The sequence below is a fragment of the Anabrus simplex genome, chromosome 2 (assembly GCF_040414725.1).
Source record: "Anabrus simplex isolate iqAnaSimp1 chromosome 2, ASM4041472v1, whole genome shotgun sequence".
Lineage (NCBI taxonomy): Eukaryota > Metazoa > Arthropoda > Insecta > Orthoptera > Tettigoniidae > Anabrus > Anabrus simplex.
The window spans coordinates 1,060,976,929-1,061,002,410 of NC_090266.1; the positions used below are offsets into that span (position 1 = coordinate 1,060,976,929).

General features: G+C 43.6%; 1 protein-coding gene across 1 annotated transcript in view; it reads right to left on the minus strand.

The window, feature by feature from the left end:
- LOC137498502 (zinc metalloproteinase nas-4-like) overlaps positions 1 to 23,788 on the minus strand; it is a 48,826-nt gene extending 25,038 nt beyond the window's left edge. The window contains exons 1-3 of the mRNA XM_068226083.1: positions 23,662 to 23,788; positions 16,708 to 16,860; positions 3,324 to 3,638 (exon numbers count right to left, since the gene is read on the minus strand). Coding sequence (XP_068082184.1) covers positions 3,324 to 3,638; positions 16,708 to 16,860; positions 23,662 to 23,788 — 595 coding nt within the window. The remainder of the gene's footprint in view (positions 1 to 3,323; positions 3,639 to 16,707; positions 16,861 to 23,661) is intronic.
- Positions 23,789 to 25,482: the final 1,694 nt, after the last annotated feature.

The window sequence follows — 25,482 nt, forward strand, 5'->3', positions numbered from 1 at the left end:
CATGACATTTTGTTATAGAAAGGATATACAGTAGAAGCGCCACAGTATTCAGCATTAATCTCTCTCCCTTTCTTTCTTTCTTTCTTTCTTTCTTTCTTTCCTTCTTAATCTATTTACCCTCCAGGGTTGATTTTTCCCTCGGATTCAGCGACGGACCCCACCTCTACCGCCCTCAAGGGCATTGTCCAGAAAAGTTTGCCTGCTGCCTGACCTAGACTTTCCAGGCTATTAAAAAATCTTTCCACGACTTCTTGGATTCAGCAACTACTTGTTCTGCTTTTTTTTATCTAGATACAAATCCCTGCCTGCGTCAGTCCTTGTTTGGAGCCATTTCTGATACACCTTCCTTTTACTTCTCCAACCTGCTCTCACTTCATCATTCCACCAAGATGTTCCCTTTTTTCCATCTTTACACAGAGTTGTTCCTAGGTTTTCCCTACCGAGAAGGTGGCCGTGCGGTTAGGGTCGCGCAACTGTGTGCTTGCATTCGGGAGGCAGTTGTTTCGAACCCCACAGTTGCCTGCCTTAAGGACAATTTTACGTTGTTTCCAAACATTTGCACCAGAAACATGCTGGGGGCTATTATAAAGGCCACAGTCACTTCATTCCCAGTCGTAGCCCTTTCTTATCCGATCGTCGCCACGAGTAGGTGGGATGTAATGTCCACTGGTCAACGTCCGCGCAATGCAGAGAATGCTTTAAGAAAAAATATTGAGTTGAGCCGAACTCTTAGTTTTCAGAAATGAATCGAGTAGGCAGCATGGACAATTTACAAAACAGTTTGTTATTTTCCAAATTCCAGCAAGATATATATGTCATCATTCCCCGGCGTTTAATATGAAGTTCATCTGTTTTCGTTCTCTTGTAACTGGACGCAAATGGACTATTTTAATATCACCCAACGTGCTCTACAGAGTTTCGACCAGTGGCCCTGACCTGGGAGATCAGCAGACCTATCACCCATTGATCACATCTGAGGCGTTATGGGACAGCACATCCTGCGTCGTCCATTACCAGCAATAACCGTTGCTGATTTGACTGACCAAGTGAAACAGGCGTGGAACTTCATGCCACAAAATGACATACGGCACCTGTACGACACAATGCATGCACGTTTGCATGCTTGCATACAAAATCGTGGCTACTACAGCGGTTATTAATATACCCCCATGTCATATGTCTTCTGACGCATACTTGAACCTGTGACCTGGAAAGTGTAATCAAGTAAATTTGTTCATAGACAACTGCTTAGCCTAACTTTCTTTGCTCTAAACCAGGGCCTGTCAGGATGCATGCACCAGTGTATTGCGCTGTGCACGGTGCAAAATACGATTCCACTTGGTTGTCTCCTCGATTGGGAGCAATAGCGGTGTCTTTCTCTTTCCCCACGCCTGTCTCGCTCGCTCCGCTGTCTCCCTCTTCCACACTTGCTCCGTAGCGCTCCAAATCCGAGCCGAGTTGAGCCGAGCTTAACCGAGTCGCCCCGAGACGACGCGCTGGTCCGAGCCGAGCCGAGTGGGACCGATGCACTGTGCACAGGAATTCTGCGCACCGAGCTCGATATCTGCAGTCGCTTAAGTGCGGCCAGTATCCAGTATTCGGGAGATTGTGGGTTCGAATCCCACTGTCGGCAGCCCTGAAGATTGTTTTCCGTGGTTTCCCATGTTCATACCAGGCAAATGCTGGGGCTGTACCTTAAGTAAGGCCACGGACGCTTCCAACTCCTAGCCCTTTCCTATTCCATCGTCGCCATAAGACCTATCTGTGTCGGTGCGACGTAAAGCAGCTTGCAAAAAAAAAAATTAATAATCTGCTCCTCAATTTGCTTGCGTGAGATTTTGGGCGTTTGAGAGGCCCTGCTCTAAACTAATGTCTTCTTTGTGCTGGCATTTCATTTTACGCCAATGCAGTATACTGACACATTTTCTGACCAATCAGCAACCACTAGTGAGCGAGAATACTAGTTATCTAGTTCTTCATGTTCCGAAATTGCTTTATTCACTGAATGAATATGAAAAACCAGTAGAGAGTTTGGGATCCGACCAATGTGCTAAATTTGTAAACGAATCGCTGTACAATAGTTTCCAAGCCTTTATGTTGTACTCAAGCTATAATTTGACATCGAACGAAATCCTATGGACACTAGGATACTCACACAGTGTATCTACCTGAAATCCTTGACTGTTATTGAGTTGCCCTTACGTTTTGGTGTCTGGAGTAAAATAAGTTTGCATTTTAGACATCGAGGATAAGACATATTTGACTAAAATGAGTTAAATTAATTCTCTTCGTAAAAAACCCAGTATCTTTAATTTCTCAGAAGTGTTAGCGTTGGAATTTTTATCTGAAAATTCATAAAGTGACAGGAAACATGTCTAGCCTTACACTTACCCTGGAAATCAAAACGAGACTACGTGGCTCCCATGATCTTCTCAAAAGAAATATTTGTTTCGATGACATCCCCGAAGTATAGATGTCTCCAATTCCATAATATTTTATTCAACCATATTAAATGGAATGTACGTCTTTTTCAGTTTGTCTAATTTAAATTCATGTCATTAAAAAGAACAGACACTGGAAATCGAATGCTTGCCTTTCTTGTCCTACTAAATTTGAACGAACATAGTTACATACTTTTGTTGTTGTTTCATGTACGACACATGAGACTTCCTCATCTGAACAGGAATAAATGGTCTATTTCTTGAACAATCTTCAGATATGTCAAATTTATTTGAACTTCTAAATCAGTAGACTGCAATTTGAACGTCTCCCATACCTGGAAGATTTGGTCAAAATGTGGTCAAAATTATACATTTTTATAGTTACGTACATTACACCGAGAGGGGAAACTCCGGGCGCTGGCCCTTGAAAATGGCCTTCACCTGGATTCGAAACATTCAACTTTGGTTTCAAGTCCAAAAGAGTTTAACCCCGAAATGTGCGATTTATTATTTTTTTCAAATATTATGGTTTTTAATTCCGAAAGCAATACATTATTATCAGAAAAATATTTAAAAAATACTTATGTCAAAAAGTATTTTTATATCCATTTGGATCAGTAAAATGTTGAGAGTTTTTAATGTTTTACGTACCGGTATATGCAAAACTGTACGATTACCGTAGCTACTGCAACACTTCAGAAGTAAATGCACACTTGTAAACTCTTAAATCAGATATAAAAAGCAAGTACCTAAATTGTCCTTTGCACATATTCAATGTTGGGCATTTAAGGGTTAAGCGTTCACACAGATAGTGATTCAGTGTTCTTAAAGACAATACACCACCAACACCACCATCACAACCATTATTTAGTGTGTACATACCTTTCTCAATGTTCTGCCATTTTATTTCGACGAATTTGTTACGATCTGGGCGAGCTTGTTCGTGAAGCAGTCCAACTACGTGCAGCAGCTCATGTTCGATAGTTCCAATCTTGGTAAAGCAGCCAGGATACTCCAGGTTGACAGGCTGTGATCCTCCTACCCCTACCTGCCGTCCTACCATGGAGTAACAACCGGCTCCAGACCTGGAAGTGATCTCGATGTGTTGAGCTTCATTGCTCCACGGTATGAAGCGAATACAAGTTCCTTCCTCAATTACAGACATCGCTTTTCGTATCTGCATCCTACGAGGGTCACCTGTGAATTGCATACATACAAATTTTAAACTTAAGTGTCTCAAATCACTTGTATGATATTCTGTCGAGCTTGTAATAAAAAATACAACCATTTCACATTTATGAGGAAAAGTTGGTTATCTCCGATTATGGTAGCACCATTGGCGGCTGCTCACCATCAGACGAAGAGGGCTGCAAGTCTGGCTAACAGAGGATAGTGCTGGAGTTAAATATATCGTCCGAAGTTTTGCAATGGCATATATTACATGGTGATACAGTACATAAACGGGGTAGTTTTCTTCACGACCCCATTTCCGTGTGATAGCAGACAGGAAGATGCGATTGATTTCTAAATATGAAGAAACTCTGGCAGGTTGACTTGCCAGCAATTGCCAAAAATACGCAAGTTAATTTTTGTTAGGCGTCAATTGCTTCCTCGAATTTTCCTGCTTTGAAATCAAGTGATGCAGTACACAATACTTCAGCGCGTATTATTATCACTCGATTACGAAGTCCACTGTAGCCACGAAAAGGACACCCTAAGAGAGTATGGTGTGCACAATCCTCTTAAGAGAGACACGATACTGGCCATTGTGAGAAGGTTGGAAACAACTGGGTCTTTATCGAGCGAGTCTGGCAAGCATCGCACATTTGGTTTGCAGACGTGGCAGAAGATGTGCAGACTTGCTTGCTTCGGTCTCCTAAGAAATCGTTACGTCGTTTGTCTCAGGAGGCGGGGTGTTCATATTCCATACGTCAAAGAGCGACCAAGGTAAAAAAATTGTAGCCATACATGATGACTGCCATTCACGAGCTGCAAGAACCGGATAAGGAGAAAAGAGTCCATCACTGCACATGGTTCTTGGATTTTACAATACAGTTATCGACAATTCTGAATATCAATGTGGTTCGTAGATGAGGCCTGGTTCCATCTGATTGGTTACGCGAATTCTCGCAATAACTACATTTGGGTCACACATAACCCACGCGGTATTCACATTACCTCATTACCTCACGGAAGGTCGGAGTTTGATCTGCAGTCTTGACAAAGCGAATAGTGGGTCCATTCTTTTTCTCGGATACCATGGACACAGAACGGTGTAAGGAAGGATATTTTCCTGCAATTTGTCGAGAAACTAGACAACATTGAGGTAAATCAGGCTTAATTTCAGCAAGACGGCACGACCTACCACACGCAGCAGCTTCTTTGAAGAGAGAGTAATCGCTAAGGATTTGTGACTGCCAAGATCACCGGACTTAACTACGCCAGATTATTTCCTGTGGGGTTATATCCAGGATAAACTGTATCGAAAATGAACAACTGAAGATTTAAAAATCAACATCTTGACTGAAATCAATCGAATAGAAGAGGAAATGTTTCAACGAACTGCCTGAAGCATGGAGCGACGGGTACGGCTGTGTCTGCAGGAAGGGGGAGATCACTTCCAACATCTGCTATGAAGGTAAGCGAATCTCCCACAGTCTGTTCATATTTGGAACGTAGTAGCACCTTCCTATCCGCTGCCAGACGGAAATAGGATCGTTTTGAAAACTACCCGGTTTATATACACGACCTTTTAATATACGCCAATGCAAATATGAATAACTTTTGCAACACTCAGAAATATTTAACAACACTTCCTGCAATACCATATTTCAAATTATTGGCGTATAAATATGGTATGTCAAGGTCCTTTGGTTAGCTAAATTGTTGCCTAGTAGGTATACAACAAAGAGAGTGGAGTTCGAATATTGTAGATTGAATCCAGTAGGTCCTAGACTACCCTTCTCAGCGATCTACAAAGAGTTCTCCCTATTGGAACAACTATTATTATGTTGTATAAGTGTTTCTAGAAAGGAAATAAAAACATTTAAAACATCACCATTACTCACTGACCTTTCGTTGAATATATCTGAAAGTAGATTCGGATCGGAATATGAAACATGATGATGAAAGCAGTCGAAAATACATGTTCGGAATTTAACTGTTCTGTCAAAGCGAGAGATGGCGTAATAATGGGGAGGTATTTTCAAAACTGGGTCACAAACAGGGTTGTAAACTGTCAACAATATTATTTTTATTGTTTGTTGACGATTTCTCCCAATCGAAAGGCTTTGGGAAAGGAGTTTCTCCAAATCTCGAGAACAAAATTATTCCAGGCCTGAACTTACGGATGATAACTGAAAAGATACAAAACATATTAATCAGATAGAAAATAAATTCTAAGGAGTGTAATTTAAAATTAATCCGCAGAAAGCCAGAGTTATGATGTGTAAAATGGTTGACAAACTTTAAAAGAGTGGACAGTCTGTTAAGGCAAAACAAGAATTTGTTAAAAAATTGAATATTTAGGGATGGCACTATGCAGCAGTGGCACATGGGCACAGCGAAAATGAAGGAAGTGCTTTGGTTAGTATAAATATTACATATAAAGATGAAATATCGAATATGAAGTTCAAAAAACGTATTTAATTCAGTATTAAAAACAAAGTTATTGTATTAATCAGAAATTGGCGGATTAAATGATGGAATTGTATCATTCGATGTAGTCAGAAGTAAATTTGCTAGATTATTAATGGGATAGCCAATCTGTACTGTGAACAAGGGACTGAGAATGAGATTATTATGCAAGTAGATACTCTTAAGTCCACCTCTGTGGTGTAGTGGTTAGTGTGATTAGGTGCCACTCCCGGAGGCCCGGGTTCGATTCCCGGCACTGCCACGAAAATGTGACAAGTGGTACGAGGGCTGGAACGGGGTCCACTCAGCCTCGGGAGGACAACTGAGTAGAGCGATTCCCACCTCAGCCATTCCAGAAGTGGTTTTCCGTGGTTTCCCACTTCTCCTCTAGGCAGATGCCGGGATGGTACCTAACTTAAGGCCACGGCCGCTTCCTTCCCTCTTCTTTGTATATCCCTTCCAATCTTCTCATCCCCCCGCAGGGCTCCTCTTCAGCATAGCAGGTTTGGCCGCCTGGGAGAGGTACAGGTCATCCTCTCAGTTGTATCCCCGGACCCAATGTCTCACGCTCCAGGACACTGCCCTTGAGGCGGTAGAGGTGGGATCCCTCGCTGAGTCCGTGGGAAAAGCAACCCTAGAGGGTTCAAAACATAGGAAGACAAACTACAGATAAGAGAAAAGAATAGGTAAAACTGAAAATGAACTTGAAATTAACACTCAAGTTATCAAACAGAGAATGGAAGAAGGGGAGAACAGCAAAATTATCATCAGATGTACATGAGAAAAGAAATCTACAGTACGTTCGCAACCTTGGTGGAGTGCAGTCGCTTTCGAGCTCGCTACGTGTGACTCATCCATAGCCTGGTATTCCCGTCGTACAGCTTTCAGTGTTCGTGTAGGATATTTATCGCTCTTGAACTGCAGCTAACATTATCAACTGGACTATGAATGATCCGCCCGATACGGGGCAGATCATTAATTCTGCCCTACAGACTTGTTATGCAGATCCAGCTACAACACCTTTACGAATAAATCCTCTTGATTTCCAATCAAGTCTTCAAGATCAACAGCAACCAGCCCTCCCAGTGGAGCAACATCACACTTTACGTACTCGACACCATGAAGAGAGCAACGTCAGCACCGGCAACTTATCAACAGAACGAGGATCAAGTACAGGTACACATAGTCATAATAGTTCTAATATGAAGTGCAATTTAGACCCTAAAACTAAGCGTTTTCGTGCCGATCCCAACTTACATACGGAACAGTTAATAGACATGGATACTGAGAATGAAAATGCCTCTTCCGACACAACTAATGACACAAATGCATCAAACCACCTTTCTGTTAATACCCCATTAGTTGCCCCATCATCTTCTACTAGGGGTACACCGTCGTCATCCCGTCTCAGTCAAAATAATAGGTACAATAATACTGATAACGGACCGTTCCTTGTTGTTGTTGAAGGGACTAAGGATAATATAGGGAACTTACATCCGATGTCAATAGGACGATTAATCTTTAGTGAAAATATAATTCCCCGTCAACAAGTTCTGGACATTAAACCTTCTGGTAAGAATAGACTTCGTATCGAGACCTTATCCGGAATAGCAGCAAACAAGCTAGTTGAATCAAACTTTTTGAAGGAAAAACACCTTGATGTCTATATTCCCAGCAGTGTTGTGCACAGGCTCGGGATTATCAGAAATATAGACACGACATTTAGTGAAGATGAAATTCTAAAGGAAATTCAGAGTGCTATTCCCATTTCCCAAGTGAAACGATTTACAAAGAAGCTTCCCAATGGAGACACGCGACCTATTCCAGTCTGCCTCATAACATTTCGTGCCCAACACCTACCTCAACATATTTATATCCTAGGAACACGGTGCGAAGTTCAACCTTACATCTTTCCAGTGATGCAATGTCACCGATGTTTAAGATATAACCATTCATTATCTCAATGCAGAGGACAGCAACGCTGCAGTAGGTGTGCGGGACCCCATGACGTAAGAACTTGTACTGACACTGCACCACCATCATGCATGTATTGCCACGGTCCACACTTAGCCACGGATAGGGAGTGTCCCGAGTACAAGAAATGGTCCGAAATTAAATACCTTATGGCTCAGAATAATGTATCTCAAGAAGTAGCAATCAAAATGTACCATAACAGAAATTATTCTACTGCTGTACTGGCCCCGTCTTTCAATTGGCAAAGCAGGGATGAATTCCCTCCTCTCTCACAATCAGCGGTCCCGTCTCCAGCGGACTTTCAGCCACAGCTACCACGCACGGATATCCCGCCGGCTAACATGCAGCCTCGGTATCCAGAACAGGTTTCTCAGCAAATAAACAACTTGACCAACACGTCGTTAACCTCACAGCACCATCAACAACAAATAATGCCTCCTCAAAGACAACAAACGCCGATGAGAGTGCATCCTCGCATACCACAGCAATTGCAACGGCCCCAGAGACTTCCTCCCCCATCTACAGTACACCGCAACCAAATTATCCATCGATACAACAACGTCAGTATATTCCCCCACATTTGCCTGTAACACCAATTTCCCACAACCCCTATCCCCCCCAACCACATAACATCATGACAACCACCTCCAAAAATTATGAGCATTTGATCGGAAAGGTATTTAACCTTATCATGCTCCTCCTTACTCAAGCTCAATCTACAACGCCCGATGCCTTTAACCCGGCTATAATACATAACATGATCGCAAGTATATTTACTTCAGGTAATGAATAAAATACTCCAGTGGAACGCACGTTCCGTACTTGCGAATAAAGAGACCTTACGAAGAGTTTAATACACTGAAGATATTGATTTCGCCACCTTGAGTGAAACCTGGCTTAAGAACGATTCTAATCTAACCATTCCTGGCTATCATGTCATCCGACAGGACCGAGAAGACGGATATGGAGGGGTAGCAATATTAATAAAGAATACAATTCCATACGTAGAAGCAGTTATTGATCACTCGCAGATTGCAAGTTTTCAGGCCCTTGCCGCAAGAGTTCACATTAACAACCAAGATATTTCATTGGTCTCATTATATAGCCCACCACGAACAAAAATTCAACTTCAAGAATGGTATCGGCTTACGCAACAGATAGAGCCACCTTTTCTCTTTTGTGGTGATTATAACGCACATAGCACAACATGGGGTTGCAAGATAAATGACACATATGGTGATGCTGTCTTACAAATAGTGGATGAGTTCAATTTATTTGTGTTAAACGATGGATCGGCTACCCTGTTACCAGTACCGGGACAACGTCTCTCCGCTGTCGACCTAACCATTTGTTCTTCTAATATCTCATCTGATTTTCATTGGAAAATCTTGCCGTATCCAATGGGTTCTAATCATTATGCTATCATCATTTCGCCTGTTTTACCATTTCGTCCTTCACCGATCAAACCCACTATTAAATGGAATGTTCAAAACGCTGACTGGGTCAAATACAGAAGGGTGATAGACGCAAATATACACTCTGTGTTACATCAAAAAACCACGCTTGATAAATACAACGCCTTCGTACACACCATTAATTTCGCTGCCGCCATATCCATTCCTGAACGAAAACAAACCAACATCTCCAAAAGATTCCCTGCTCCATGGTGGAATTCCGAATGCAGTCGACAGATAGCTAAGAGAAATCAGGCCCTCAGCAAGTTAAAGCGAGCAACTACAATGGAAAATTTCCTCAATTACAAGAATATAGATGCAGCAGTCAAACGCTTTCTGAAAAGGGTAAAGAAGAATAGCTGGCGATCTTATTGTGAAAAACCGACCAAGGATACACCCCTATCGCAAATATGGTCGATGGTTAACAAAATGAAGAACAAAACGCCAACCCCTAAAGCACTTAAATGTTGGGCAGAAGAGTTTGCAGATATTATTGCTCCACCTACGACCTCATTTCCTCCAAAACAACGTCCACCGTTCGAACTTTTCCGTCCTACGCAAGATATTCTAACATCACCTTTCACGCTACATGAATTAGAACAAGTTTTAAAAACTACTGCTAACTCTGCGCCTGGATATGACCATATACATTACTGCATGTTTTCTAACTTATCTCGTAATGCCAAGGAAATATTGCTCTTACTTTTCACATATATTTGGAATGAAACCAATTTTCCCGACGACTGGACGACGCAGATTATTGTCCCAGTTTTAAAACAAGGTAAAGATCCTAACGAAGCTGCTTCTTACAGACCCATCGCTCTATCTTCATGCATAGCTAAAACTTTTGAACGGCTGTTGAAACTAAGACTGGAGTGGTGGTTAGAGTTTCATAATTTATTGCCTCGATCTCAATATGGGTTCCGGAAAAGTCGTTCTACTTACGACCATCTTAGCATTCTGACTACGGACATTGAACATACATTTCTAAACCATGGTTACCTTACCGCCATATTTCTCGATATATCTGGGGCATATGACAGCGTTAGTATACAAGTACTTTCTGAAAAGCTACATGACCTTGGTCTTCCCGAAATATACGTGCGAGGTATATATAACTTATTTTTCCGGCGGACAATCTATATTCGAACCCAAGATAACACCTTGTATGGGCCCAGACTAGTAACAAAAGGACTCCCTCAGGGTGCTATACTGAGTCCTTTACTGTATGCCATCTACACTGCAGATCTCGATCACATGTTTAAACAAACAGTCAAAGTTCTTCAGTATGCAGACGACGTATGTATCTACGCATCATCGCAGTCTCTTTGGTTAACATGCTTATGGCTAGACGACGCTGCAAGGAAACTCCACGCCTGGACATTTCAAACAGGTCTTAATTTATCCCCAACAAAATCCTCTATTATTGTCTTCACTCGAAAGCAGTTCCACTCAATATCACCATCTGTACATCTTGGGCCATACTCCTTCCCTTTACGAACTTCAGCCAAGCTACTAGGCTTATACCTCGATAGTAAACTTACATGGAGAACCCACGTCGAGTACCTGGTAACTAAAGTGGGCCGAACGTTAAACATAATCAGAGCATTATGTCGAGTATGGTGGGGAGCTGACCCATCTGTCCTATCACTATTATATAGATCGTTAATCCGATCTGTACTAGATTATGGCTGCATCTTTTTCGGCAACGCACCGCAGTATGTCCTACGAAAACTAGATGTCCTGCAGTTCCGCGCACTCAGAATATGTCTCGGAGCCATGAACTCAAGTCCTACTAACGCACTTCTGGTAGAGGCTAAAGAAATGCCCCTTCAGATAAGACGAGATCTGCTTGCCAACAACTTTCTTCTGCAACGCTCGTCCATAACTAGCCACCCTATAACATCTATACTGCGCCGCCTCCTTCCACTGTGTGACAGAAGAACAAACAGAAGACTACGGATACCTCTATTGGTCAAAAGTATCAAGAAATTGCAGCACATCATACCCCTTACTCTTCAAGATACAGCGCTTCCAGTATTTCGGCAGAGGTATGAACTTTCAGTATTTCAACCATCCACATTTCATCTTCCAGATTTTATAATCTGCAATACCAATATCAACGAAAAAGTAACAAATTTTATCAATGCATATTGGGGCAGTTATACTCAAATATACACAGATGGGTCTAAGACCAATGAAGGAGTCGGATATGCGTACTACTGCCCTGCACTCAACACTAGCAAAATGTTCTCCCTTCCCCACGAAGCTTCAATATTCACAGCTGAAATACTTGCCATTAAATCAGCCATCACGTACGGCGTCCAGCACTTCATCAGTATATTAATTCTCACGGACTCCAAGAGTGCACTTCAACAACTAGAACACCCATGCAGGAACACGCGTTCGAATAAATACATCATGGACATCCTAAGTTGCATATACCAAGCTAAGGAAAACGGAAAAGAAGTTCATCTTATGTGGATCAAAGGTCACACTGGAATTATACACAATGAAACCGTAGACCAACTGGCAAAGCAGAGCATTACAGAAGGCCGGTTCCAAGCACTACGCCTACCATACACGGACTTCCAAAGCCACATCAAGGAACAGGCTTACAAAGAATGGTCAAATTACTGGGCAACAACTCAACGCATCAAAGGCAAGCATTACGCCGCTATTCAGAGACACATCCCACAGAGACCATGGTTCAGTCTACTATCTCTAACTCGCCGCCATATGACATCAATTATCAGAATGCGACTTGGACATGCATCTTACCCCAGTCATCTGTTCAGACTCAAAGTCATAGACTCCCCAAATTGTCCCTCTGACCCCAGTCAAGAAGCAGACCTCAACCATACAATTTTAGGATGCACTAGATACAAACCACAAGTGACCAATTTATATCAAACGCTTATACAACTGAAAGTTCCACTTCCCACTTCCGTTTCGTCGTTGTTCAGCAGCTATGACATCCGTATATATCAAGCAATAGCCAAATTTTTAAGTGAATCCAATTTAACATTGTGATACGTTTGTTCTGTAGTCTGTAGTTAAACTGTTCTCATCCAACCAAAGTTCCTGTACCGTGGCTTTCCATCACCAATTAGTCACAATGCCATTAACGGTCCCATATTGTAAAGATGTTGCTCTTTGACTTTCCTGTTTTCTAAATGTACAGAGCTGGCAGCATGGTCTTACGGACCAAATGCCAAAATGCTAAAAAAAAAAAGAAATCTAAGGAAGGTGAAATCAGAGAGGAGTATGTAGCTAGTAGTAAGAATATACATGAGGAGGTATCCTAAGCTCCATAACTTAGTTGAAGTCTATAAAATATCTCAGAAGTCTAAGTTTGGCTAATTACGAAAGATACGTTCAAAAATGATTTATGTGATATAAATGCAGGGTGATTCTATGGACAATGGCCATGACAATGTTTACAGACCTTGAAAAACAAAACGTAAGTCAGGTTGCTTAGTTTTCTGTAACCCCTAGGCAAAGTGTAATTTACCAATTTATAATCGCAACATTCTTGAGTTGTTCACTAGAATCGCTCTACGTTAAGAGTGGATGTGCGCACTATCCAGCCCTTATTCCGGCTACTAAAATATGCAACGTGAAGAAGCGTGTGGTAGTGATCAGTTGTACTGCAGTGAGCGTAAGTGGAAACAAGTGAAACGTGATTTTTTGACCGAACTTCTCAGTTTGTGCTCTGCAGCCTTCGTGGTTACTCCCTGTTCGTTATCATGTCGGTTCCCTACTCAGAGTTGACAGATGTGCACTTAGTATATAGACTGGCAAAAGGAAATAGTCGCCACGCATGCCACATTTATGAAGAAAAATACCCAAATGGACGGTTTTCATTTCGTAGAAATTTTGAAGCCGACTATCGACGTCTGAGAGAAACAGATTCTCTTGTAATTCTTAATGCATTCACCGGTTACAGATGGCAGCCCTCTGCCGATCCAGAGCTGCAAGAAAATCGTGGAAATGGTGAGTGATCAATCCGGCTTTCAGTATACGTCAGACTGCCTTGACGTTTAACGCACCTCAAGCACGCGTGTGGCGTACTTTGGCAGACGAAAGACTGCATCCATTTTATCCCCAACCAGACAAGGAGCTGTTATCTCACGATTGCCCAAAATGGCCGGAGTATCCGACATGGGTCCACACCACACTCCTCAATATCCGAACTTCCCCAGAACGATATTATTCACAGAAGGTCGTTTCTCTCATGATGGTGAGATCAACACCATAATGTACATAATTGGTCCGAAGACAGTCCGAGTTCCGTTCTGGTTGCTGGACGTCAGCAACGTTTTCGTTAAACGTTTGATGTGGCATTGTTTGAAACTTCTTAATAGGACCGTGCAGGCTGCCAAATAATATGAACAGACACAGTACCAGTATATTCCCTGAAGATGTGATTCCTCGTTTACTGGAAGAAATGCAACTAAGAACGAGATCATCAAGTGGTTCATGCATGACGACGCTCCAGCGCACATCAGCCTACGGGTGAGTGGTGATCTCGATGTACAATACCACAGGAAGTGGATAGGTCGCGCGGGACCTGCTGAATGAACACCAAGGTCCCTAGATATAAACCCGTGTGAATACTTCCTGTGCGGGTATGTTTAAGTTCTCGTATGCGTCAGAGACAAAGGGTCGACTGATGAGTATTGAAAATTCTTGTGAGAAGTTACGCACATGGAGGGGAGGGGAATAGGGTGGTATGTATTTTGGGAAAATGTGCAAATGTCAGTACTTAAACCAAGTGAAGCATATGTAGAAATGGAAGGACTCCTTTGAAAATTTGCATCCTCTGCTCTGAATCTCTGTTAAGATGCTCAGTAAATGATCTCCTTTAAAGCAACTCTCTTGTATTACCAGTGTATACGTACTTTTGTTCGCCATTTTATGTACACTTACATTTTATTTCACGCCAAGCAAGCATAATGGCATGCACTATTGAAGAACCATGTAATTTTTCGTAACAAATTACACTGCCTGACAAAATATTGAAGCACCCAGAAGAAATGGTCGGATGTCAGTGTAACTCCATACACGTTCACATCATCGGCGGGCATGCAAATGATTAGAATCCAATTCTCTGTGACAGGTATTACGTCCACCGGGGTGTATTTGTGTTGTTCGTGTTTAGTTTTGTTATCAGACGTGGTAGAGTATAAAATGGGCGTGAACAGCGTCAGATGTTGATCAATCACTGTGAAGGGCACGGCGATGCCACGTACTCGTTTGAGAGAGCGTTATCAGCACCTGGCAAAATTCGAAAGGGGCCTAATTTTGGGTCTCCATTTGGCCGGCTGGTCGAAGCGTGCAATATCGTGATTTATGGAGTGTTCGGATGTGACAGTGGCCCGATATTGGACTGCATGGGGACGTGAAGGCAGGCATAATCGTCTTCAGGGTTCCGCTCGGTCACGCCTGACCACCACAACGGAGGATCGCCGTAGTGTGCACCAAGGACATCTGAACCCATTCACTTCTGCGCCTGCCATCTGAGAACAATTAATAGGCTGCCGACGACATTCTGTGTCATCCCGTGCCAGTGGTTGGAGACCAGCAGCAGCCAGACTAGAGAATTACCGTCTCATGCGTAGGCAGCCGAGAACACCACAACACAAACGGCTGCGTTTGGAGTGGTGCCGTGACCGGAAAGCATGGGCTGCTTGTGAATGGCACGCACTGTATTCAGCGATGAATCGCGGTTCTGCATTAATCCGGCTGACCATCGTCTGCGAGTATGGCGGTGACCTGGGGAGAGGTCCCATTTTTTCAATGATTGGGAGAGGCACAGCGGTGTTACTCCTGGTATTATGGTGTGGAGAGCCATCGGGTCTGACTTCAGGTCACGGTTGGTAGTGATTGAGGGAACTCTGGCGGCAGACTTCATGCGTCCTCATGTATTACCTCTGATACGACAGTATCGTGGTGCCATTTTCCAGCAGGACAATGCTCGTCCGAACACGGCACGTCGAATTGAGGTACTCCCGTGACCAGCAAGATCCCTAGACCTGTCCCCGGTAGAACATGTGTGGGACAGCTCGGGCGTCAACTCTGTCCCAGTGCCAGTATCCAGGATATCAAGGACCAGTTACAATAGTTATGGGCCAGCTTGCCTCAGGAGAAAGGCTTTATGACACTCTTCCCAACCGAATCAGTGCATGCGTCAAGGCTAGATGGGGTGTAACGTCATACTGATAAGTGGGCTCATACTGCTGAGTTCTTTGTAAAATTGACTCGATTTTGTAATCAATGAAATAACATCACACACTCTCTGAACACGCGAAGTTTCATTCCGTTTCCTCCTCCCCTTCTGGGTGCTTCAGTTTGTTTCGTCAGACAGTGTATTTTGTTCTGCAATTCTGTTTGGACTTACGTTACAAGCTGTCTAATGATACAGTAAAATGTAACGTTAATCAAGAACCTTAAAACAACTCCTTTTCCTTGTTCCTCCGCTCACGTCAGATCCTCCTAGAAAGGAGGGGTAGGCACGTGAAGTATTCGACCTAGAAGGCTGTTTTAAATTGGGTTTCCCTGAGGTCCTGTTAATCAAATGCTTGCTGTATTTTCATTTCTGTTCTGAGAATTGCGCATGACGTTGATTTATGGTGATTGTCTACAGGGCCATTCTGTATACAATTAAATTATACGTATTTTAATTGTTTTTGTAAAATTTTGCAAGTTGGAGTATCTTTGGTATTTTGTACTAACTGCATGTATTAGTAATGATTGCAGCAAATGAACGCTCTCACCGCAGTTGTTGGTCATCCCTGATTGGGACAGAAGGGTATTCTATTCTATAATATTCTATTATACCTCGTTAGGATGTTAGTGTAGATTGTAGTTAAGGTAGCATCTTACATGTGGTGCTGCCTATCCGCGCATGTGTGGAATGCTACAGAGTAGATTTAATAGACTGTAAATTTAGACATAGAAGATTTAGATTAAATTAGCGATAGATTTGGTTGTAGTTAAGTCGTTAGTCCAGTCATGTACTATTTTCTTTATTTCCTTTGCGGTTTCCTTATAACCGCATAACCTTTGGTGGTGCTATTTGAGGATCCAACCAGCCTCTGGGCTGATGACCTAACAGACAGACACCGATGGTTTGTAACTATGCTGGGGTAATAAAGATGAAATGTAGTGTATTCTATTCTATTCTATTCTATACTTACTGACATCAGAATGGAATACGTATGGGATCACACCACCTGGCCACAGCATGCTTGATATTGATACGGCATTCTTGGAGTTCTCCGAGCGTGTCATCGAAAATGGCAGCATTATGTCTCCTTGGTACTCATCCCCAAGCTCAGGAAACTCCTCTTCTGTGGGAAACAAGCAGCACACGCTGTATATGAATATCTAATATGGATTATACAATACACTATTTATTTATTTATTTATTTATTTATTTATTTATTTATTTATTTATTTATTTATTTATTTATTTATTGGAAACTATGTAATAACCTATATCTCTACGGTAGTGCCAACGGCCGTAGCCGTGTTGAAACACCGGATCCCGTTAAGCAACATTGGGCGTATTCAGGATTTGGATGGGTTGCCACGCGCTGTTGGTAGGAGGGTAAGGGAGCGGAAAGGAACTGGCCACCCCACCGTACGTAAACTCCGGCTCAGGCATACCTCTGCGGAGGTCCGGACCTGCCTTCGGGCAGAATCCACCCTTAACTTCTACGGTAGTAATGTGTGCAACTGTAATTATATGAACACACAATTGTGTTCGATATCGCGAGACTTTAAAGTAGATACTATTCCAGTAATTGTCAAGAAAAATCATGGAAATGTCACAGTCTGGGAAATCACCATAAGTCAGGATCATATTGTTCAATTTTGGCTTCTCATTTCTCTCTTGTCGAGTGCCTTAGAACGCTCTGTTATGATGTAGGCTTACAGAAGATACAGAACGCTATACAGAGGATCATTGCCTAGGATGTCCTATGCTCCTTGCATGAAACCATAACAGTAACAGCTCATTCAGTGAATTCACCTTTTAGCTTCAAGATCAGTATGTGAATATCAAACGAACAAACCCCTTGACGCTATAATCCTGATGCACCTTGATCTAGCAAGTGACTGCTGCTCAGCCTGAAGAACTGCCGATTACGAAGTGAACACGTGGTCAGCACGACGAATCCACTCGGTTGTTCAAAACGAACTCAAATAAAACTTCTCTGAATAAATATAAACATTTCCTGTAATCGACACCTAAAAATATTTTATGAATATATTTTTAAAATAAAAATATAGAAGAAATTTTAAAAGTAAAATTCCACTTCGGTGAATTCTCGAAACATGACTGTAATAAGAGTTAATAACAGTGAAGTTTGGTGTGAAAGATGCACGTAAAATTAAACTTTTCATGTTTAATGAACAAATCGGGTAGTAAAATCGTAGGCATATTCCTCTGTAATACCAAAAATGCGTACCGGTTATGTTAAGTTTTGTACATAAGTACAGAACATGTAATTTAAATATTATCAAATTGTCTTATCTTTAGCAGAGCCTCCGTGGCTCAGGTGGCAGCGCGTCGACCTCTCACCGCTGGGTTTCGTGGTTCAAATCCCGGTCACTCCATGGAATATTTGTGCTGGACAAAGCGGAGGTGGGACAGGTTTTTCTCCGGGTACTCCGGCTTCCCCTGTCATCATTCATTCCAGCAGCACTCTCCAATATCATTTCATTTCATCTGTCAGTCATTAATCATTGCCCCAGAGGAGTGCGACAGGCCTCGGCAGCCGGCACAATTCCCATCCTCGCCGCTAGATGGGGGCTTCATTCATTCATCCCTGACCCAATCACTGACTGGAAAACAGGTTGTAGGTTTTCATTTTTCTTATCTTAAGCATGCACAGTGAAATGAAATGGCGTATGGCTTTTACTGCCGGGAGTGTCCGAGGACAAGTTCGGCTCGCCAGGTGCAGGGCTTTCGATTTGATTCCCGTAGGCGACCTGCGCGTCGTGATGAGTATGAAATGATGATGAAGACGAAATATACACACAGCCCCCGTACCAGCGAAATTAACCAAGTAAGGTTAAAATTCCCGACCCTGCCGGGAATCGAACGCTAACCATTTAGCCATGGACCGGGCGAGTTGGCCGTGCGCGTAGAGGCGCGCGGCTGTGAAGCTTGCATCCGGGAGATAGTAGGTTCGAATCCCACTATCGGCAGCTCTGAAAATGGTTTTCCGTGGTTTCCCATTTTCACACCAGGCAAATGCTGGGGCTGTACCTTAATTAAGGCCACGGCCGCTTCCTTCCAACTCCTAGGCCTTTCCTATCCCATCGTCGCCATAAGACCTATCTGTGTCGGTGCGACGTAAAGCCCATAGCAAAAAAAAAAAAAAAAAAAAAAAATTTAGCCATGGAGCCGGACAGCATGAACAGTTCTAACAAACTACACATTGCAACTGCGAGCCGCACACTGCTGCACTGCAGCAGTTCCTAAGGCTTGGGCCACACTTGCGTGATTTCACGCTGCGTTACTGCGTGAAATCTCGTGTCAAAAATGCACAACACTAATTTGGGACCGGCCACACACACAGCGTAATTTCCCGCCCAGGGAAACGAGATAAGGCGCGTCTTCAAGGTCGCCCGCTCCAGACTGGGCCGAGGTTCATTTTGTTTGCGTGTTTTCCCGTTCAGTGCCTGGCCACACTTGCGCGCTGCGATATTGTGCTCTTGTTTGAATGCTGCACGTGGTCCATCTGCGTTCGTTTTGTAATTTCACTTTGCAGAATGGAATTAGACAGTGAATACATTATTTTGGTGGTACGAAATTAGCCGTGCCTTTACGATACAGAGGACCAAGAGTTCAAAAACAGAGACATGAAGAGAGATGCGTAAAGGGCGCTGTCTTGAGTTTCTTGTGGTCATAGCATTTTTCAACAAACAGAAAAGCAATTCAAATGAGGTCATGGACATTCTGTGATACAAAAAAAATGCTCCTGCTTGTCTTTTAATTTATTGTGTAGGAGCACAAATTGTGCATTTGATGACCTGTCACTTATTATAGGATGGATCCAATATTTTCTTTGACGACGACGGCGACGACGATGAACAACCAAAGCAGCACATAACGTAACAATGGAGTTATTATTTAATGGAATTCCTTCCATAAGCAGAGCAACGGTGAAGATTTTCTACTTCACAATATACAACACACTAATAAAATCAGGCAATCCAAACACGTAACTGAGGCCACGCGCCCTGTCGTCCAGCTACGTGAAAAACACGCAGAAATCCAGCGTGATAATGACCACCCACTTCGCAGGTCGTCCAGCTGCGTGAAAAATACGCAGTAACGCAGCGTGAAATCACGCATGTGTAGCCACCCACTTCGCAGGCCGTCTAGCTGCGTGAAAAATACGCAATAACGCAGCGTGAAATCACGCAAGTGTGGTCACCCACTTCGCAGGTCGTCGAGCTGCGTGAAAAATACGCAGTAACGCAGCGTGAAATCACGCAAGTGTGGCCACCCACTTCGCAGGTCGTCGAGCTGCGTGAAAAATACGCGAGAACGCAGCGTGAAATCACGCAAGTTTGCCACCCACTTCGCAGGTTGTCCAGCTGCGTGAAAAATACGCAATAACGTAGCGTGAAATCACACGCAAGTATGGCCACCCACTTCGCAGGTCATCCAGCTGCGTGAAAAATACGCAATAACGTAGCGTGAAATCACGCAAGTATGGCCACCCACTTCGCAGGTCATCCAGCTGCGTGAAAAATACGCAATAACGCAGCGTGAAATCACGCACGTGTGGCCACCCACTTCGCAGGTCGTCCAGCTGCGTGAAAACTACGCAATAATGCAGCGTGAAATCACGCAAGTGTGGCCACCCACTTTGCAGGTCGTCCAGCTGCGTGAAAAACACGCAATAACGCAGCGTGAAATCACGCAAGTATGGCCGTAGCCTCGCCACTCAGGCAGTCACGTCTACGCCTCCGTGCGAAGTTTCAAAATGTTTATTAACTATGTATAATCTTACACTTATAAACATAGTCAACAGACAACGAAGTTTAAATAGCTCAGTGCGTTCGTACTGCTCCACGACGGCAAAGCGAACAATAATTGTCTTAAACATTGCCAAGTAGGTAAGCAAGTTTGTAATTTGACTTGACTATTGATATCATGTTCCGAGCCACGAGACCTCCAGATTTATATACAGAAAAATCCGAACCACAGAGAAGTGTTCAAAAATCAGTCAAACGTTACCGGCTTAAATACATGTCTCGTTGTGAGTTCCTTTTCTAGTTTTAACCTGTCCGGTGTAATCTGCTGTCTGATGTAAACAAATATGCGTGGAAAGGTCGTATTCTGATTGGCTGCCGCATCTGCAGCTTGTTCAGCCAATATATCCTGTTTTCTGAAATTTACGGCATCTTTTAATAGACTATAACTAAATATATTTCATAACGTTATATTTATATTGCAACTTTCTTTCTTTCTTTCTTTCTTTCTTTCTTAAACCGTTTACCTTCCAGAGTTGGCTTTTCCCTCGGACTCAGCAAGGGATCCTACCTCTACCACCTCAAGGGCAGTGTCGTGGAGCGAAAGGCTTTGGGTCGGGAGATCCAACTGGGGAGATCGATCATTGCCTCGCCCAGGTGGCCTCACATGCCATGCTGAACATGGGCCTTGTGGGAGGAGATGGGAAGATCGCAAGTGGGAAGAGGAAAGGAAGCGGCCGTGGCCTTAAATTAGGTACCACCCCGGCATTTGCCTGGAGGATAAGTGGTAAACCACGGAAAACCACTCAGAGGATGGCTGAAATGGGAATCGAACCCCTCTCTACTCGATTGACGTCCCGAAGCTGAGTAGCACCGTTCCAGCCCTCGTACCACTTTTCAAATTTCATGGCAGAGCCGGGAGTCGAACCCGGGCCTCCGGGAATGGCAGGTAATCACACAAACCACTACACCACAGAGACGGATGTATTGTAACTTTAATTTGTAAATTTAGTGGGGAGAGATAGTTTCGTTCGGCAAATATTGTACCAAGTCTTTTTTTTTTTTTTTTTTTTTTTTTTTTTGCTAGTTGCTTTACGTCGCACTGACACAGATAGGTCTTATCGCGACGATGGTATAGGAAAAGGCTTCGAGTGGGAAGGAAGCGACAGTGGACTTTATTAAGATACAGCCCCATCATTTGCCTCGTTTGAAAATGGCGAAAAACCGGGCGAGTTGGCCGTGCGGTTAGGGTCGCGCAGCTGTGAGCTTGCGTCCGGGAGATAGTGGGTTCGAACCCCACGGTCGGCAGCCCTGAAGACGGTTTTCGGTGGTTTCCCATTTTCACACCAGGCAAATGCTGGGGCTATACCTTAACTAAGGCTACGGCCGCTTCCTTCCCACTCTTAGCCCTTCCCTACCCTATCGTCGCGCTAAGACATCTCTGTGTCGGTCCGACGTAAAACAAATTATTTTTTAAAAAGTGGGGAAACCACGGAAAGCAATCTTCAGGGCTGCCGACAGCGCGGTTCGAACCCAATATCTCCCGAATGCTAGTTGACAGCTACGTGACCACATCCACGCGGCCACTCACTCTGTATGTTTAATTAAAAATAGCGGCATTGTGTAAAGCTGGCCGAAGTTGTAAAATATCGGTCTGACAAATCTATGAAAAGTGATGGGATAAACGTTGGTATTAAAAGTCTTCCACAAATTTTGTGAAAGGTATCCGACATTAGCGGTGAGGCAAACCGATTCTTTACGGCAGAAATGACCAGAGTATTGTAAATGAGCGTAACACAACCTTTAGGCTACGGGACTTGAATGTCCTTAACAAAAGACTTGCTCACGTAACAGCTGAGAAGGGGCAGGCGGCTTTGGACCATGTGCTGAAGGAGGAGGGACAACTCGGAGTCTGGCGGAATTACGGATTCTGTCGTTGACGAGTTCATTGTTAGTGCACATGCTTCATCGTCATCAATTGTAGGAGAGATCTCCAAAACGGATATGGAGCTAATCTGACCATTTCCGAAAGACGAGTAATGAGACTGCCCAAGTATAACGTACATTGAGTGTGCTGTTTATTTATGTCTGTTGTCGCCGAGCTGAATGGCTAAGACGGTTAAGGGGCTGGATTTCTGACCGCAACTTGGCAGGTTCGATCCTGGCTCTCTCCGGTGGTATTTGAAGGTGCTCAAATACGTCAGCCTCGTGTCGGTAGACTTATTAGCACGTTAAAGAACTTCTATGGGACGAAATTCCAACACCTCAGAGTCTCGCAAAATCATACAAACCGTAAAAACAATAACATTATCATGTCTATTCATGTGTTATTAATTCTGAGTTTTAGAAATTCAGTCACGTGGCTCAGTACCGTTTGTTTCTACGAATGTAATATTGTAGGTTCGATCTCGGCGTAATTGTCGCTTTTATTAAGTTACTTGGAGCCTCCGTGGCTCAGGTGGCAGCGCACCGGCCTCTCACCGCTGGGTTCCGTGGTTTAAATCCCGGCCACTCCATGTGAGATTTCTGTTGGACAAAGCGGAGGCGGGACACGTTTTTCTCCGGGCACTCCGGTTTTCCCTGTCATCTTTCAATCCAGCAACACTCTCCAATATCATTTCATTCCATCTTACTTACTTTGACTTATTTCCTGTTGCTCCCTCTGGAGCATAGGGCCTTGGCAAAATTTCTCCACACAGTACGGTTCCTGGCCATTCTCTTCACTTCTCTCCAGGTCTTGTCAACCTCTGCAATTTCCTTTTCGATCGTCTTCTTCCAGGTCTTCTTTAGCCGACCTCGCTTTCTGGTGCCTTGAGGGTTCCAGTCCAGCACTGCTCTCTCAACAGCTCCATCCGGCTTCCTTAATGTGTGGCCGATCCAGCGCCATTTCCTCTCCTTGATCTGGATGTCAATCGGCTGCTGATTGGTCATGGTCCAAAGATCTTCATTAGAGATTATGTCTGGCCACCTCGCATTTGTTATGCGACGCAGACATCTATTTATGAACACCTGTAGCTGGTTATTGATCTGTTTTGTAACTTTCCATGTTTCACAGCCGTATAGAAGAATCGACTTTACATTGCTGTTGAAGAGGCGAAGCTTAGTCTTCCTGGAGATGTTTCTATTCTTCCACACGGGATAGAGCTGGACAAACGCACCATTTGCCTTCCGGATACGGCTTCGAACATCTTCCTCTGCTCCCCCATCCGTTGTAACTATACTTCCAAGGCAGAGGAAGGATTCAACTTGCTCAATTTCCTTTCCATTTACTGTCAAGTTGGTCATGATATCCGAATTTATTCTCATCTCTTTGGTCTTATTTGTGTTGATCATGAGACCTGCACATTCTGCTTCCTTCTGCAACCTACTCAGTTTATCTTCTATGTCCCGGTACCGCTGCGCCATAAGGCAAATGTCGTCTGCGAAGTCAAGATCTTCAAGCCTGTCTCTCATCCCCCATTGAACACCCCTCTTCCGTCCTCCTATTACCTTCTTCATCACACTGTCTAAGACCAGCAGGAACAGAGTGGGAGAAAGAACACACCCCTGTCTCACTCCAGACTTGACGTTTATCTTTTCTGTTAGTTTCCTTTCATAAGAACCTGACACTCATACCCTTCGTACATCTCTTTCATGATGTCGATAATCTTTGATGGAATTCTGTATTCCTTGAGGGTCTTCCACATAATTCTTTGATTTACAGAATCAAAGGCTTTCTTAAAGTCCACGAATGCGAGGTAGAGGATACTCCGCCATTCCACACTCTGTTCTATGATGATCCGAAGTGTATTGATGAGATCCACACAGCTGCGATGGTGTCGAAATCCCGCCTGTTCCTTTCGAAGTCTTCTTTCTATTGAATCCTTTATGCGATTCAGGATGACTCCCGACAGCACTTTGCTTGGAATGGAGAGCAAGGTGATACCCCTCCACTTGTTGCAATTTGTTGTGTCCCCTTTTTTCGGTAACTTGACTATCAGCCCCTTCTTCCAGTCGGTCGGCATTTTTTCCTCTTTCCATATCTTCTCCAGCAGTGGGTGCAGCAATTTGATTGTAGTATCAAGGTCTGCTTTCAGTATTTCCACTGGAATGTTGTCCAGACCTGGTGCCTTCCCATTTTTCATTTGCTTCAATGCTGTCCGTATCTCACCCTGGGTTGGAGAGTCAAGGCCGATGCCTGGATCACCTTCTGCTTCTTCCTCACCTTCTCCTTTCTGCTCATTTTCCAGTCCCACATCTCTATTAAAAACCTCCGCAAAGTGTTCCCTCCATCTACTCAGCTGCTGTTCGCACGTAGTGAGGATCTCGCCTGTCTTGCTCTTCACGGGCCTAGTCTTATTAAAACCTTTCTTCGAAAGCATTTTTGTGATACCATAAAGCTCCTTTATATCACCCCTTTTTGCTGCCTGTTCTGCTTTCTCTGCCTGCTCATCAATCCACTTCCTGTGATCCTTTCGCACACTCCTCTTTACTTCCTTATCTGCTACTGAATACTCAGCTTGTGTTTGAGCCTTCTGCTGTCTAGTTTTGCATATATTTATTTTGGCCTTTATCTCCTTCCTATAATTTATCTTGTCCCAGGTCTGATCAGATATCCATTCCTTCCGCAGGTAGTTTTTGTACCCGAGCTGCTTCTCACTTGTTTCCACAAAGATGTTCTTCACCTCGCTCCGTACAGTCTCCACATCCTTCTCTATCTTGGAATCCAACACCTGGAATCTGTTGCTAAGTTCCAGTTGAAATTGTTCCAACGTCTGCTGATTCTTTAGCTTACCAACATCAAACTTCTTGTGCCGAGTGTTGAACTTCTGGTGGACTGCCACGATCTTTATACGGAAGTTGGCGACAACAAGATGATGGTCACTGCCAATGTCCGCCCCTCTCTTGTTCCTAACATCTTCCAAACTCCTTCTGAACCTCCTGCTCACCGCAATGTGATCAATTTGATTTTCCGTGACTTGATCAGGAGACACCCACGT